General features: G+C 40.6%; 1 protein-coding gene across 1 annotated transcript in view; it reads right to left on the reverse strand.

The window, feature by feature from the left end:
* Positions 1 to 15,702, reverse strand: part of PLXNC1 (plexin C1) — a 71,404-nt gene that overhangs the window by 31,043 nt on the left and 24,659 nt on the right. Inside the window, exons 8-17 of the mRNA XM_071552082.1 lie at positions 14,625 to 14,700; positions 14,451 to 14,504; positions 9,907 to 10,046; positions 8,710 to 8,889; positions 7,374 to 7,461; positions 6,259 to 6,465; positions 5,960 to 6,151; positions 2,432 to 2,531; positions 1,339 to 1,440; positions 852 to 955 (exon numbers count right to left, since the gene is read on the reverse strand). Coding sequence (XP_071408183.1) covers positions 852 to 955; positions 1,339 to 1,440; positions 2,432 to 2,531; positions 5,960 to 6,151; positions 6,259 to 6,465; positions 7,374 to 7,461; positions 8,710 to 8,889; positions 9,907 to 10,046; positions 14,451 to 14,504; positions 14,625 to 14,700 — 1,243 coding nt within the window. The remainder of the gene's footprint in view (positions 1 to 851; positions 956 to 1,338; positions 1,441 to 2,431; positions 2,532 to 5,959; positions 6,152 to 6,258; positions 6,466 to 7,373; positions 7,462 to 8,709; positions 8,890 to 9,906; positions 10,047 to 14,450; positions 14,505 to 14,624; positions 14,701 to 15,702) is intronic.

The following is a 15,702-nucleotide window of genomic DNA, read 5'->3' on the forward strand; positions in this document are numbered from 1 at the left end:
AGGAAGACTAGTAGACAATTCACATACGCAAGTTAGGCACTAAACTTTGCAAGGGTTTCTACTCATTAGTCAGTTATACAGAAAAATATCACTACCTGAGATCACAGCTTGTGTCAATTAGGTAAATAGTAAACTCTGGTTAACATAATGATACAATTTTGAAAGTTGTGGCAAAGGTACTTATCAGCATCGTAATGTGCAACATATGCAAAAAAACCCCCCAAAAAACAGTAAGAAACATAAAATATTCAAAAGAAGGCATGTGGATCTCTGATGCAGTGGCACAAACTGATCCAATGAACACTGAAAATATCCACCACTAAAGCGGACACTGCAAGTACTTAAGGAATTTCTGAGCACTTGACCTGCATCCCTTTGAATCAACATCTTACCATTTCTGTCAGCACCTTGGCGTAGAAAGTCAGCACAATTTCTTCATCAGTCTAATTAGGAAGTGTCATGATGTTAGCTAGCATGTTAGCTAGCCTGACTGTTACTCTAATTGGCTATAGCATGGCAAGTGAAAGCATGGGAGTGAAAAGAGCAATGGATAAATTATAGCTTAGATAGGATGGTCTGAAAGGCAAGGAGCTGAGTGAGGCTGGACAAAAAGAAATGGATGCACACACAACCCTTGAAAATTCAAGAATGTTGCTTTATCTACAGCATAAAGGCTGCTTAAATATAAAATTGTACAGCCTTAAGCGTTCTTGGGTAATTTTTAAGAAAAGTTTCTTGTGAAAACAATGTGAAATTACTGCGTAGGATTTTCTTTAGTTATTTGATCCTGAGCTTCCTAGACGTTTTTATATTAATCAAGGCTGACAACCGAAATACTTGTAAACATTTACCTCTGGAAAGAAAGTTCTAAGAGCAAAGTGTTTGTAGTCAAGGAAGGGAACGGTTCCAAAACTATCCACCACGTCTAACTCATCCATCTGCAGTTCAGCAAATCCTGAAAAAGCACCCCCCGCCCCACCCAGAGAGTTAGTTTAGTTGACATAAAATCATCTTCACAAATATAGCTTGGCCCCAATAGATGTGCCTTATAAAACAGTTTTCAGGGAAGAAGGATTGTTTTTATAGCTGAAGCTCTTATGAGCAGAAAGTAGCAATCCATTTTTTTCCCCAGTTTTGTTGAAGGAAATACTACATACAATCCTATCAGCTCAGTGCTATCTGCTACTGCAGTGCACACACTATTAAAGAGGAACACTGATCCAACACAAAAATACTCAACAGCTACAATATGAAAATGTTTATATAATGTGACCTTCCTGACAGGTTCAGTTCAGAAATTATGCTGTATGTAAGCTCTGCAAAGCTCTTTAGACCTACCTTCGCGTATTTCCTTACGAATCTCATATTCCAGCAGTTCAAGTTGCTGACTCTGTTTACGAGTTAACTCTTTTGATTTGTATCTAGTAACTATGAATGCCGCTAAAAAGGAAGAAAAAAAAATTATGAATACAGAAAGGGCAGAACAAAAAACCCCATACAAGACATGATTTTAAGAAACAGAAAGATTAACATACACTTGCACTCTCCAGGAGGATTAGTGTTTCACTGTTGTCACTGTGCTAGTACCCATGAGCCCTAGTTATCCGGATCTGTGCCCCAATGCTTAGCAAAAATCATTCCTTTTAACAAAGTCTTAGAATTGTCAATCCAACTTTATTTGAAAGTACAACACACTCTGCTGTATAGAATCTGCACAGTGAGACAAAGAATCTAACAACCACTTTTACTGATAGCAACCTACTTAAGGGAGCACTGATTAAACAGGGAAAAAAGTAGTTTTGAACAGGAAATCAACTTCTAAATCGTTAACTTCTCTAAAGCTTATTTTGAGAGCATAAAAGCATGAGATATGGTTCCTTTGAAAAATGAACTTTAGAAAAAAAAAGATCAACCAACCAAAAGAACAAACACCTAATCTTATTAAAATAAATGGAAATTTATCAAATATATAATAGAGTAAAAACATACCAAAAAAAAGGGAGCACCAAAGCCAGAAAGGGATAACTATTTACCTCCCTCAGTCTAGTAACAATTCACAAGCTTATGAATGATCCAAATGAGACTTAGCAGAAACACCACAAACACTACCTGAGGAGAAGCGGTTTGTTAGGGAACATCTGCCCTAGCGACAGGAGGGTAGCCCAGCTCCGACAGCTGGAAGAGACTGAGCTGTGACACAGGGATAGTGAATAATCCCAGCAGAATACAGAACTATTGTCTTGTAATGTGCTGAAGTCTGACAGGATGGACTTCACCACCAGAACAGAGTTAACTTTGTCCACTCTTATTTGGAACAGGGTAAATCCACCAGACTGTGACAGTTCCAGACGTGTGTGAGTACATACATGTGTCTATGCCATGATTACAGCCTTCAGCAAATCAAAACCTGAAAATACGTAATTGTACTTACCTATAATGACACCCACTACAATAGGTAGCAAAATAAGAACATATAAATATATGTATGATGATGTTGGTTTGACTTCATGCTCAAAATTTCCTAATTTGACCTGGAGAAAAGTAATGGCTGTGTTAATAGAGAACAGTTATTATATCAGAGCTTAAAATGACATTTAATGTATTTGAAAAGAAGTATTTAAAGCACATAAGGACCACAGTACATTACTGGGAAGACAGCAGCAACTCAGGAAAACATACGTCAACCAACACAAAATTAACTTCTACTGTAGTTGATGTTTAAGCAGCATAACAGAGCAGTGATGATAAAAATCTGGAGGTCCTTATGCAGCATCAAATTTTGTCATGCTCTTGTTGCAAACTAGAGGCCTCAAATGAATGGCAAGATCTGGCCTCCAGCTGGCCAAGTGGCTCATGCACTTCAAAATCACTGCTAAACATTCTGGCATTTTGAAGCAAGGCTGGCAAGTGTTAATAGTTAAAACATTCCTTTGCACTCACAGCGTTACTCTGCTGAGCAGAAAAGTAAGGTAAGACTCATGCAAGAATGAGGGAAGTAAAGTTATTCGTAAGACACCTGGCCCACAGCCCTCTTCCCTATTTCTTTGCAGAAGTTTCAACTTCTTTCTGTAAGATGTATAGTGTTCCTGAAGGTCCTTAAAAATGCAGCATAGAATACATTTACAACATCCTCCAACAGCCAGTGGGCTTGTCAGAGGCAGGACAGGCATTAATTCTCAGGAATACATGAAAGTGCTGAAGTCTGCCAGATGCCAAACTGTGGCATTCACCACTGATAATTATGGCAGAAGAAATTTCACAAAGGAGGATCTCAAAGAGGACTGTGAAAGCACATAAATAAAGGGTAGCTAAGACCATAAACAGACTAGACATAAAAATATGCTCTGACACATAAAAAGAATACCACCAAGTGCCAAGGATAGAAATGAGCCTGAGATAATTGAAAAGGAGGATTGAGTTGAAATTATTTTGGGTTACAGCAGGGGAGGCAGAGATCTGGTGATTGCAATCACTGGCTTGTCACAGGAGGTGAGCAGCCAGGGCAGCTGCAGCCTGCCAACTGCATAGTCACATCACAGCTACACAGACACAAGCAAGCAAAAAAACCCCACAGGGCTGGAAGGATGCAGCCTTATTTCTGGGGCTATAAAGAACAGAAGACAAAGCAGATCTATTTTCTTCACCAAATGTTTCTTTGCCTCTGATGTTTCCATGTTTTCACAGTTCCTATACAAAGTTCTTTTGGTCTGAGCCTTCCTAGGATTCCATTTGCCTTTTCCAAGGCTGAAATGCACTGGTGGCTAAATACATCAACCATCCTGTGGCTAATACACCAGCTTTTCTCCACTCATGTCCAACTGAAGGATTGCTAAAGCAGAAATTTCTGTTACTCATCTTTGTTTACTGAAAACTGAGACATAGCATTCATTTAATTTTTTGCTCATGTTTAGATTATCTTTAATCTTGACCATAACCTTCCTAGCCAGTGGCCCCATTTCTTTCCTTATCTTTTATCTTCTTTTTGAATCACAGACTAAATAAGATACACCTGAATTAATCCAATTCCTATTTCTAAATTAAGTTCATTTTTCCGCATGACATTATAAAACCTTCCCTGGACTGGTAATGCCTCTGAGCTTTATGTCATCAGCAAATGTTATTCATGCATGCCTTATTTTTGTGTTCAAGTCACCAGTGATATTAAGTAATATATGTATGACCATCAACACTGCCCAGAGTCAGCTCCCCATACACAGCATCTGGGTTTTTCTAATGCCTGCCATCTTCATAATCACTGAGTGACTTCTAGGTACATGTGATCCACTGCTTTTTTTGTTGCTGAGGAAATCACTCATATTACAAAATAAAGATATCTAGCATGATCGCCTCTCATTAAAAAGAAGATGACAATTATTCTGTTTTCCAGTTACCTCCAGGTCTTTCATAAGTCTCTCATTCAAAATACATTATAAAATTTTACACAGATTAAATCAACAAGCCCGCATTTGCCTAGATTTTTGGTGGGGTATATTTTATTTTATTTAAAATAGGGGGTTTATATTTGCTGCTCTCCAGTCATACAGTATGTCTTCTGACTGCAGTTATATATAAAATCTTTCCTACTTAGCCTACAATACCATGTGTCAGTTCTTCCTCAGTGCTGTGATAGGAATGATCCTGTTCCTGCTGTCTTGAGCGCCTTGATCTATCTGAATCTTGCTTCTGTCACACAAATGGCATTTTATTCTCTGACAACTCCATTCAGACTGATTAATCTGTCTTTGAACTCACACTCAATATCCTCTTTCTTCCAGAAAACTAAGGCAAGAGATACATTTATTCTTGAGCCAAACTTATCTTTTATACCCATCTTACTCTTTCTTCAGTGGCCCTACTTCTTCTATGATGATCTATTTTTTATATTTAAAAAAACATGACAATTTACTACTTTTAAATTTTTCTTGACGTTGGAAAAAACAATTTTTAAGGTACTAGAAGTGAAATGTTACAAGATAACTCCTGCATTTGATTTGCCTTCGTGAAGTGGTGACCTTTCTATGACAGTCACTCCTATGAAATTTGCAGGATGAGCATGTGATATGGCAAGGCAACATTAATATTTAAATGCAACACCAAACTCAGAAAAGCTTTTCCATGCCATAACTGGCTCAGACGGCAGGATCCACAGATGGGCGATCAGTTAACAGTGATACAAAATCAAGAATAGGTTTGTTAATCTTTACTATGAGCCATATGCCTTTGAAGTCAATAGAGTTATTTCAGTTTTATACCACCACACATTGCAGTAAGAGTCTGGCATCATTTTTCTCCCTCATAAATGGTGATGACTGCATTTAAAAAAATCTGTATCTTCACCTTATTCATGGAACAAATATCTTAAGCTGCAATTTAGCTTTGACATCCATGCTAATGTTCTTATATTTAGGCTTGGCTTTGTGCCATGTGCTCAAAGCATTTGAGCTTTCCCAGTGTACACTGAACTTCATCCCCTTTTTCATCCAGAAATGCCTTCTTTTCTGTCTCAGTGGTGATCCTTGAGACAGATCCTTGTATACTTCAGTAAGAAAAAGTGACTGGAAAGACACAGTCCTTCTGCTCATGGCCACACTGCAGAAGCAGGTTTCTTACAGATCTAAGATGAGGGGTTCTCCTGGAGACAGTGATGCTGTTTGAATGATGTCTGTGCTGCAGGCAGAGCTCAGCAGCAGTGAGCTCAGCTTGGACTGCAAAGCCTACCTCTGACACTGCTGCAGCAACCAGACAGACAATGAACTAAGGATTGCCAGTGGTACCTAAGCTAGCCAGGCTTAGGTAGGAGGAACAAAACTGTACTACCAAGTACCAAGAGAGAAGAAAATGCATCCAGTTTCTCCCTCAATAAAGAACATTCATGATGAAATCATTAAGGACACATTTTACTTCACTTATATAAACATTCAAACATTGTTGAATTGCAATAAAATGGAATTCTACTTACAAAAACTTTCACTGTGGAAAAGTCAATCTTGTCTGTTCCTTCCCTTTTGAATTTGCACAGTATGGTGCTACGGTCTGGTTTTTTGGTAATATTTTGGACACTGAACAATATCTTTTTGGTCTCTGCACCACTCATATACAACAGATAAACCTCTACCTCAGCTTTAGAAATATTCAAGTTATCATTTTCTTTCTAGAGAGAAAAAAGTGAAGACAATAAACAGTCACTAAATACAGTAGGAAAAACATTACCCCCAAAAAACTATTTAAAATATGGAATTGTAGTACTTTCAAACTTACATATATTTTTAATTCCAGATCAGGATCCAGTTCAGTGTGCAACTGGTAGTTAATGAACACTGGGTCAGGGTGATAGTGCAATTTGACACACGGTATAAAGGTTGTATCTACTTTTAACATCATATCAACAACTTTACCCTCTGTTGCATGGCTCAGGCTTGGCGTTAAGTAATGATATTCAGATGCATTGCCAGGACACCTAGGGACCTAGAAACACAGCAGCAAAGTTGTAACAGTCAGTAATTACTCAGCAGTGGGTACAATTACAAACAGAGGCACTCAAAACTCATTTTAATGTCTTCCTGACTTCACAGATACCTGCTAAACCTCTTCTCTGTGATCAGGGCTGCATGAAGAGCACCCAGGAAAATTTCTGTGTTGAGCTCGTGTCTACCTTTAGACACATTTATACACACTCTGCATACTGCTTTAAGGCTGATTGCACAGTGCTAAGGTGACTATTTCCTGCAGTGAGTGAGACAGGAATTTTGACAGCCATTTCTCCTTCCTTCCCCTCAATGCAGGTGACAAGAGCAAGACAAGCTCTCCAGCATGCCTGGGCATTTGCCCTTTCCAACTTAACTCCAGTGACAGTGGGGTTGCTACAGTCATTGCATTGGGTCACTGTTTACTCCACTGGGTGATGCTGTTGTGTTTTGGTCTCTGTGCTGCAAGGATTAACAAGATGCCTACCTCCTTACATACTTGGAGGAAAGGTTTCATCCCAACATCAGCGCCAGTCTGCTGCCCCTTGTTGAGGCAGTGGCACCATTTGAGTTCTCAGCACAGAACCTGTTAGAAGTATAGCACACCCTCTTCCAACAGACCCGTATGTGGAGATTGGGGCGACTCAAAAAAGGACAGATTTGGAACAACTCTCTAGACCATAAAAAAAAGGCTCAGAGGATTGTGCAGAGAGTAGCTTATGAGTATCCATGATTTTGTACTAAGAATGTGTGCAACTGTAATCTTATAAGTGGTTATATTTATTTCAGTAGGGTGACTGATACGTGCCTGCAAGTGTTTGGAAATTATTGAGATCTTCACAAACCATAAGAACAAAATCAAATCCATCAAGACTTCTATTTGGTATTATAAAGCAGATTTAGACTTACTGTGAGGTTTGATCTCTGATCATCTGAAATAATCACACTGTCTACCACATTAAAATTTCTACCGGTTGTAGTAATTTTGCGACCGCCACTGCAAAAACAGAAAAAAAAGCAAGTTCATATTACTGTGTTCCTACAGACAAGTTCTGCATTAAGACTTTAGCTACGAATAAACAGCCTATGTGCATTTTTCTTTGGTAACAGACAATAAAGTCAAACTGCAGGACAAGATAATTTGAGCTATACAGTGCACTTCTACTCTTTCCTCATAATGTAATGGTAAATACTTTTGCTACCTCAAAGGCAAATGACTTGATTGCATATACACGTATACTCCTCTTCAGGGACTCTTCACTTTGTTTCCTATTCATGCAGTCAAAGAACTAGACCATGATTTAATATTCTTGCAGAAAGAGCATCATGGTATTTCACTGCCCCAGCACAGCTCTGCCTATGCTTAATTCTTGCCTTCTTCAGGACAACCAGATCATGCCAGGCACCTCACAAGAAACATTCTTGGCAGTGTTCAGACCATCTGTCTCAGCACACACAATGGTGCTTATGTCTGAGAGCTCTGGCTCACAATCTCTGCTGAACACAGTTGGAGTGGTTTAAGGTATTATTAATTTCCAGCTGCCTGAGCTGCCTCTCACCTGGAGATGGGGGGCATGCATCCTGGCTGCTCAGCTGCTGCAGCTGTCAGCCCAACTCATTACCTTAAATCCACACTTGATGACAAGATATCAGATAAAGAATCTGAAAGCGGGTAAAAACTGCAGGCAGAGGGACAGGTGGAAAGCTGTGCTGAAAATATCTTAAAAACCACCCTGTAAGTCTTTCACCAGATCTGTGAGTCTCCCACAGAACACAGCAGAGGCTTGAAAAGGGCTCTTTTGGCTTTAGGGAGACTCGTCATAAAGTCTGCAAGTTTCACTGCAGGGAGATATTTTCACTTTATTTCACTGAAATTTTATAACTGTGTTGCAGATGAAGGGTATATTAGTATAAAGAAATCAAAGTTAATTGGAGTTAAGTTATGCATACTACCCATATTTTGGATTCAGCTTTAGTCTGGATAGACTATTTTTGACTTCTATAAAGGAGACCTGGGGTGAGCAGGAAGAAGTTCACAAAATCCTGCAAACACAGAATCCATCTTGCAGTTATCAAATTAAATTATCTGTTAAACCAGTTCATGGGTGTAAGTTCATCCTCTACAACAGGTTACAGCAGTCTTCCAAATGTGTCACCAGCATCTGTCCAAGGAAGAAGGTTCATATTGGCTCAGTGCAACTGCATTTGACTAAATACAAAAAAGGTATAGAAAGACAAAATTTACCTGATCCAGGAGGTATTTGGTGTGATTCTAGAACATGCTGGCAGTGAAACATAATGCAGGGTCATTGGTGGTGAACACTTTTTCTCATTAGCCTGTATACATATACTTTTGGCCTCTTTACGTGTTGGTGGGAGAGAAAATGTCATTTGCGTATCATTTAGCACATTTCTAACTTTAATGCTGGAGGAAAAAGAAAACAGACAAACATTGAAACACAGATGTCAATCATTGGTGTTACTACACAAAGTCTATGATCTACAGCAAATTACAAGGAGAAAAGAAAACTGAATCTCTTTCTGAGCTGCCAGATGGAGGTGGAAAGAGAGAGCAAAAAGATAAAGTAGGACATCTTTTGAATGAAGTTCCTATGTGACTCAATAATCACAGCAACTCAGTACAGATACTGGCCTTGGGATGAGGCTACGTAATGCAGTGTGTGATTTTGCTCTTTACTATGTACTTCTCCGTGCTACCAACATGGGCCATGAGCTACTCAAGAATGAGGACCTTCATCTTTTTTTTCTTTCTCTCTTTTCTCCCTCCCCTTCACTCCTTCCTCTTTCTCTCTACTCCCCGTCTTTCCCTCCTTCTCTCCCTTTGTTTTCTGTGATCCCCTGGAAACTTAGAGTTGAAATAAAAATTGAACACTATTTTTTCAAGCGCTAGCTATGCAAAATAGCCTTGGTAATCAGAGGCAGCCATTGCAGCTGCACCTGAAAATAACAGATTCAGAATCAGATGGCCAAATTATCTAGGTTACACTGTGCAATCAACAGAGAAAAGCAGGATCTGTTGCATGAGATATCTGTTCCCTGGCATGGTGTCTGCTTTCACAAGGAGAATCTTAGAATATTTGGGGGAACTTTTGAAGAGATGACAGTCAAACAAAAGCTGAGGCTTTACTGTGACCTAACTTCTTCTAGCTTGCTAAAAGGCACAGAGGACCACAGGTACAGAACTGTCCTACTACCACTGAGAGAACTGATCACCTACCCTTCCATCCCTTGTATTGTACCCAAATACCAAATTCATTTCCATCCTTTGGGAATTTCAAGTGGAATTAGAACTAGACAGGTGGACAGCATGCCCTTCTCTGCTGAGGAGAGGTGCACAACTAGTCATCCAACTTTGCTAGAGCAAAATGGGCATGATTTTCACCATGCAAAGTAAATAGTATTATTTCTCAGTTCAACTCACACATCTGGTTTACAGCCAGTGATTCCAGTCAGTATCAGTTTTATGCCTGATGCACGTGTAAAGTTTTCTCCTTTGACTGTTATTTCACTTTTGCCTAATGTAGAAATCCACAAAGGTTCAATGGATTGAATGCTGATATGCTATTAGGAAACAAAGCAAAACAAAATCTGGTTATAAACAGGCTAGGCAGATAAGCAACAGCTGTAAAAACAACGAACACTCACAAATGCAGATTTTATGGTACTGGGATATATTTTTATTACTAATTTCAAATATTGTTAAATTTAATCCTGGGGAGTACTGTCAATCACAATTTCTTTACAAGCCAACTGTTTTTACCTTCGTATTTTATATTTCGATTTACCTCATAACCAAGTTCCCAAAGAAATCACAGTCTGACAAACTGGAAGGTAGGTTATCATAATAACCCAGCTTGAAATGATACATTTTGTGTGACCCCTGAAGAACTAAGAAACAATGCAAGATAAAACCCATGGTGCTGTCACTATGAGAGATCAGAGGAACAAATGAAGGCATCTTTCATGACCTGAAAAGGGGAAGCAGGGTCAAACCCTCAAATGGAAAGTTGAGAAAGAGCCCCAGAATTAGCTTTACTAGAAAGTCTTTTCAAAATCATGCGTAGAACTAAAGATGCAACACAACCACGGGGGAAATTTTTGCTAGTTCATTCTGATGCTAAGAAGTTCTCCACCATTTAAGAATAGTTCTAGTTTGCTCTGATGCTATTACAGTCTTACAGAAATCTGGCCAATTTTTAAACTGTGGTTTTCTCTGTCTATATTTAATTGTTCTAAGTTACTAACACTACTGAGCAAGAAGAGAGATTTTTTCCCTTAGTGTATTTACTTGATACATTTGACAGCATCTCATGTTTAATCAGTTTTGCTGTTTCCCCAGTTTTATAATCACACTGACAGTTTCCTCTTTGTCTATCTTTCAGACAACAAACTGAAACATTTAAAAAACAGGAAAATACGCATGTGAAACCACAAACTGTTCAGGACCTTCTCAGGCAAATGATTTCTAGCTTCATTTTAGACTGCCTATAATACTAGTTTAACTTGACTTTTTACAGTATTGTGATTATCCTGATTTTTGCTGTGCACCTGTGGATACATCCACTGGATAGCTCACTCTTCCTGACCCTCTGAAGGTACTGGTGCAAAACCTCTAGGGAAGCCCATCCCACAGGGTTTTTCTCACCACTAATCCTGTCATGTTCCCAGAGCAGCACTAAGACTTGGAGCTGGTGGCCTGAAGGGACCATCAGGGTTACAATACCCTCTGCAAACACAGTCTTTGCCCATTTCAGCACATTATCCCCACATGCTACTATGGCTCACTGAACACCAGAGCACTCCAGAGCAAATGTCACCTGTCACCACTGATCGAAAGCTGCAACTTGTGCATTAAGAAATAGCAACAGAGTGCAAAGGCTGAGGCCAAAGGGCTTGCAAAAGGGTCTCCAAGATGACCTCTGGTATGGATAATGGTCCAGAGGGCAAAGGAAATCCCTCACAAACAGCCTAGGGGGAAAATTTACTCCCATGATGACCTGGGAATCAGTTTAACCCTTGGGACAGGACAACTGAAGCAGAAATATAAAAGATTAAAGCCAGCTAACCACCAGTGTTTTTCTTCACCCATGCCCTGGACCTCTGCTTGTGTCCAGCCTCCAGCGCAACGGGGACAGTCAGTATCTTCACACAAATCCAGAAGCAAAATACTACAGAAAGGAGTAAAACGCTGCTTTGGGGCTTTCACTGGTAACCAGCAGGGAGCCTGAAGCACTGGAATACTGCAGGATCAAACAAACACGAAGAGATCTCCCAGAGCTGCACCAGGGCTGTGAACTCCGGTGAGGGAAATGCAAGGCATCCCTTGCCCAGGGGCGCAGTGGGATGCTGCAGTGCTTCAGGGCTCCCACTGGTCTCTTTGCCAGGCACCACACACATCACAGGTGACTCAACTCAGCTTGCCTTGACTCTTTTCTTACATCAAGAAGAAATCACGGGAAGAGCTGTTCGTTCACTCTGGCAGTTACAGTTCCCTCTGAAATTATGCCTTCCTTGTGGTTACACAGCACAGCCTCCCTGGCAGCATCCTGCCCTGGACTCATGGAGTCAGTGCAGCCATGGCAGTGAGGTGAGCTGGCCTCAGCTACTCATGAGCCTGCTTCCCACCCAGCTTGACTGCAACACTTTCCTGAGCAGCAAAAATAACGACAAATTTCCTCACTGAACGCAGGAGGGCCCGAGTGTTCTTACTGGGGTCTGCAGTGCTCATCTCCCCAGCATCAGAGAGCCACTGACCTTCCAGTTGCTATGTGGCAGGGGGAGAGATGCCCAGCAGGAAGAGAGGAGACAGCAGAGAGGCAGAAGGATATTTATAAAAATCACCAGTTGTGAGGCATGTGATGAAAGTGTAAACATGCAGAGACATACAGAAAGCATGCACCAGGTCCTCAGGTGATGGAAATCAGCACAGCCCTGTCAACTTCAATAGAGCTCCATATTTCTGAGCTGCAGCCCCTTTTACCATCCTCTGGACAGCCTAACACTTCCCTGGGGCTGTGTAAACAGTGGCAACCACATCCTCAGAAGTGTGGTTAGCATGGCTGCAGGTCTTGGACAGATGACAGCAGCCCAGGTTAAGCAGCCTCTGCCGCCCTAGGGAGTCCCTCTCTGGCATGGCCCCTCCTGCACTGCTAGCACAGGGCACTGAAGAACTGCATCAGCGAACTGGCCCAGATGAAAAATCACTTGCTGAAAGACAATGGCTATTTCCAGCCAAATCTGTTCCACAGCAAAACATACTCAACCCACCCACTTCAACTGCTGTTCTGGCGCAGGGAGGGGGAAGGTGAATGCATGGAAACCAGCAGCTGGAGTCAGGAGGAGGGCTGGGGCTGCCACTGAAAAAAAAGGATATTAATCTATATGCTCGGCTGGGGTTGTGGGAAAACACAAATCCTTTTTCTCCACTCTCCAGTATGTTCTCCTTAAAGCACCAACAGTCAAAGGAGAGCAGGATTTCAAATGCAATTTCAAGCCCTCCAAATGGATCAATCGCTTCTATATAAACATCTGCCTTTGCACTGCCTCTGGTGCTTTCACTGCCTTGTCCATCACTGTCTTTCCAAGATAAGGCATGTGGAAGAAAGCCATCTCCCAGGCAATTCCAACTATTTACCAATGTCAAATTAATGCACTTGGAAGCAGAGCAAAGAAGAATTTCTGCTGTTCTTTCACCAGACATAATGCTTTAAATGCAGACCAAATCCAGAATATTAATGCTCAGAAGCACAAGTATTACAATCCTACCTATCTCTGTGAAAAACAAAAAGTATTTTGTGATTCTGTTTAAGAAACATCACCTGAATAACTGAATTTAAGAGGTAATTTCTGCTTTCAGAGGTAAAAATCGGGTAGTTCTAATGAAACATTTAGAGATAAGAACACAGTCACTATTTATAACAACCGTGCATCACCCACAGAGAAGCAGAAACCAAAAAGTGTAGGAAGCAAATCTCTATGTACTTACTCATCAGTCAAATTTCTCTTCACTACTCATTTCTTTCCTAACACCCTCATGTCATAAGCAACCACTGACAAAAAGATCACTCAGTTTTATGAGAAAATAAAAAAAGTTTGGTTCCATAAAGAATGAAGGGATAACCCTGTGGTTAAAGGGCTGACCTATGAAGCAGAAGGTTAAAGGGCTGGCCTATGAGACAAATAATTGAGATTGTATGCACATATACAATCTACATGATTACTATAGAGAACTCAGCAACCAAATTCAGCAGGCACCAGTGACACTTTATCATTTCCAGTGATCCAGCTTGTGTGAGATGGATGGAGAGTAGCTCCAGCCTGGAAACAAGGACATTTTTTCTGGAAGTGTGAACTAGAGATTTACTAACACCCAGGGATTTCAGTTCCTGGACTCATCCTCTAGCCACTTCTCTGTTATGCAGAAACTGGGTGGCACATCCTCCCCTCCCTTCTGCTCCCCTGGAAGCTATGTTTCAGGAGAAACTGGGATCTGGCTGCATAAAATGAGGAAGAGGATTGAGACTCTGAAGCCTAGTTTTACAGAGCTTCATGTGACAGCAGAACTCAAACATGCTTTTAAGTCTAGGTAAGAGATCAAGTCTGAAACACTCTGCACTTTTTTTGCATTGTTGGTCAGCTTACATGTCTGTCCTCAGCATGCTGGCTCCTGTGGAGTGCCTAAATACAGCGTACAGGAACTTTGGCATTTAGAGCAATATTGTAAATGCTGCATGACAATTGCAGTGTTCACTGTCTCAATGCCTGGATCTGAAACACAAGGTTTTGTTGGTGCCTTTTAACACTACAAAGCACTAAGAAAAAATAGTATCAACCCAGGTTCTGCCTACCAACTGACTGCCTTTTCATCAGTATCTCTATTCTTTCTGCAAAGTCCTCTCACTTTAAATAAACTTCTCCCACAACACTCAGAACCTCTACAATGACAATCTTAAAATGCTAACTAACCTCTGTTTTCTGTGCAGTGGTGATCCCCTTGGAAGCAGCTGCATTACAATTATCCTGGAAAAAAAATCAGCATTTCTCCATGTCAGGACAAAAAAAAGACAGATGCTGCTCAGACGTAAAAAATACAAGCAAAAGGCATCACAGGGGATTCCAGTTCTCCCCAATAAACTTCACCTGGCAGGTGCTGGCAGGAGAGACACGATTCCATTTACAGCTGGCACATTCACCCTTGTGTATACACCGTGAGCAGCTGGTAACACAGAAAAAGAGTTTTTGTAAGACACAGGAACTCAATCTAGATCCAGTCATGAATGTGAAATTTCAAGTGACAGCAAAAAAGCAGAAACCCAAGAGAACAACCTGGCAAACATATAATGAAATGGATAAAACACATAACCTGTGTTTACCCTCCAAGCCTATTGTTCTGTTGTGTTTATTCTGAGCAGAAATTTAGTACGAAATGCAATCTGTGCTGAGATGGTGAAAGTCATAAATTTCAAAATAAGCAGGAAGAAGATGGAACACTTTTGGTTTCATTTTGCTGTGTTTTACTCCATCACTGAGTGGCCAGGTAGTACCTTTTAACCATAAAGGGGAAGAAAGTCATCACTGACTCTAGCAGCTTGTCTGAACTTCTGTTATGTGTGTGTAGTGCTGGCAAGTATTGCCAGCTTGCTATTGCCTTCTCCTACCAAAAAATATGCCTGTTGGAGACTACTTTCTCACTATCTTGCTTTGCAATGCCTCTATAAGCATGGAAGAGAGCCAAAGGCAGCACAGTCCCTCTCCACACATGCTGAGAAATGCTCTGATTTAGAGAAAGACAACTCCTTCCCTGTGTTGCTGCAGGGACAGGAAAGTGATGTACCACCTCCCAGAAAGCAAGAGTTAATTTCATCGCAGGTGCCTATGGATTAGCCTTTTTGTACAGGGGAGGAGAGTTCTGAACAGGAACACTGTAGTTGTCTACAGTATATATTAGTCAGAGCTTTCTAAATATTAACCACCACCTATCATAAAGGATTAGGCCATGTACTGGGCATGAGTGGTTCCTCTGTCAGCTCTTGAAAGGAGTGTGGTTCTAAAAAATGATGTGTGCAAAAGAATTCATTACTCATATTTGCAGATTACATGTTACTTTCTCATTTAATTGTATTCATTAGCCATGGACCATATTTAAATGGCATCTGGGTCACAGAGTGACTTTTACAGAATCTATTGACTCCCCTAATCTAGGCCTTTTCCTGAGTAC

Source organism: Pithys albifrons, chromosome 3, assembly GCF_047495875.1.
Source record: "Pithys albifrons albifrons isolate INPA30051 chromosome 3, PitAlb_v1, whole genome shotgun sequence".
NCBI classification, from domain to species: Eukaryota; Metazoa; Chordata; class Aves; order Passeriformes; family Thamnophilidae; genus Pithys; species Pithys albifrons.